The sequence below is a fragment of the Homarus americanus genome, unplaced genomic scaffold, assembly GCF_018991925.1.
Source record: "Homarus americanus isolate GMGI-L3 unplaced genomic scaffold, GMGI_Hamer_2.0 scaffold55057, whole genome shotgun sequence".
Taxonomy (NCBI): domain Eukaryota; kingdom Metazoa; phylum Arthropoda; class Malacostraca; order Decapoda; family Nephropidae; genus Homarus; species Homarus americanus.
In genome coordinates, this window is record NW_024749064.1 from 2,940 (window position 1) to 4,369 (window position 1,430).

Below are 1,430 nucleotides of genomic sequence, written 5' to 3' on the forward strand. Positions count from 1 at the left end.
GGTGTTAAGTATAGTGACGATGGATGGTATTATATGTAGAGATGATGAGTGGTGTTATATTCAGTGATGATGGATGACGTTATATGTAGTGATGATGGATGACGTTATATGTAGTGATGATGGATGACGTTATATGTAGTGATGATGGGTGGTGTTATATGTAGTGATGATGGACGATGTTATGTGTAGTGAAGATGGATAGTGTTAAGTATAGTGATGATGGGTGGTGTTAAGTATAGTGATGATGGATGGTGTTATCTGTAGTGATGATGGAAGGTGTTATAATTATGTAGTGATGGTGGATGACGTTATATGTAGTGATGATGTATGGTGTTATATGTAGTGATGATGGATGGCATTATATTTAGTGTTGATGGACGATGTTATATGTAGTGATGATGGATGGTGTTAAGTATAGTGGTGATGGGTGGTGTTATATGTAGTGATGTAGATAAAGATCTCATGACTGTTATGTTCAATATTCCAACCTCATTATGTATCTTACTCCTCAAATTCAGAGTTTACCTTAAGATTCGATTTGTAATCATATAAATAATTGTTCGAGAAGGACAAAAACCATCCCAGGACCAAGATGACTTCTCTTGTTCAACTCAATAATATTTCCCACAACTCCTCCAGCTCCACCACCTCCACCAGTGGAGGAACTGATCTACCTCAGCTCACCTGGGACAGCCTTCGTCTTGTACGAAATGTTGGCGCCGGTGCGTTCGGGGTGAGCCACCATGGTCAGCTCACCCTAGGCAATGGGGACGTGACGGAGGTGGTAGTGAAGATCCTCCATACCGGCAAGGCCAACACCAAGGAGGCCCGAGTCCTACACGAGCTGGCCGGGGCGGGGGGCGCGCCTCTCTTGTACGGCGTCACAACCGAGCCCCACGCCATCGTCATGCAGTACTGCCAGGGTGTGCGTTTAGATTCGTTTCTAAGCTGCTTCAAGTATGACGTCCACCATCGCCAGAAGGCCTACGACGCAACCCGCGTTGCCCTCGCTGAGTTTCACGCTGCTGGTTACGCCCACATGGACCTCCACGCCTTCAACATCATCATCGACACCTCCACGTCACCTTACACCTGTCACCTCATTGACGTAGGAATCAGTGAACGCATATGGCCCAACGATGATTGGTGCTAGCGTAATGACTGGAGAGACCTAAACAAGATCCAGTGCAGTCTCCGCCTTAACTCACCATTTGTTAAGAAATTTTTAGGTTTTCTGAGGAGCTTCTTTTTTTCTTCTGTTTGAGAAAGTAGCCTAGGATTTTCAACACTCCCCACAGGCACTTGAATAAAAAACTATACAGTGTAAACAATAAAATATAGGTAGTGTTTTTGTTATCTTATATATTTTTTTTCCCAGGGTGCAGGGTTAATGATTTTTTGAGAGTTTTTTTATATTGTTTTGTTTTACT

At 43.6% G+C, this 1,430-nt stretch overlaps 1 protein-coding gene across 1 annotated transcript; it reads left to right on the top strand.

Moving 5' to 3' along the window:
- Positions 1-592: 592 nt before the first annotated feature.
- On the top strand, positions 593-1,153 carry LOC121853275 (protein sevenless-like). Its single transcript, XM_042347290.1, has one exon. The coding sequence runs from the start codon at positions 593-595 to the stop codon at positions 1,151-1,153; it is 561 nt and encodes a 186-aa protein (XP_042203224.1).
- Positions 1,154-1,430: the final 277 nt, after the last annotated feature.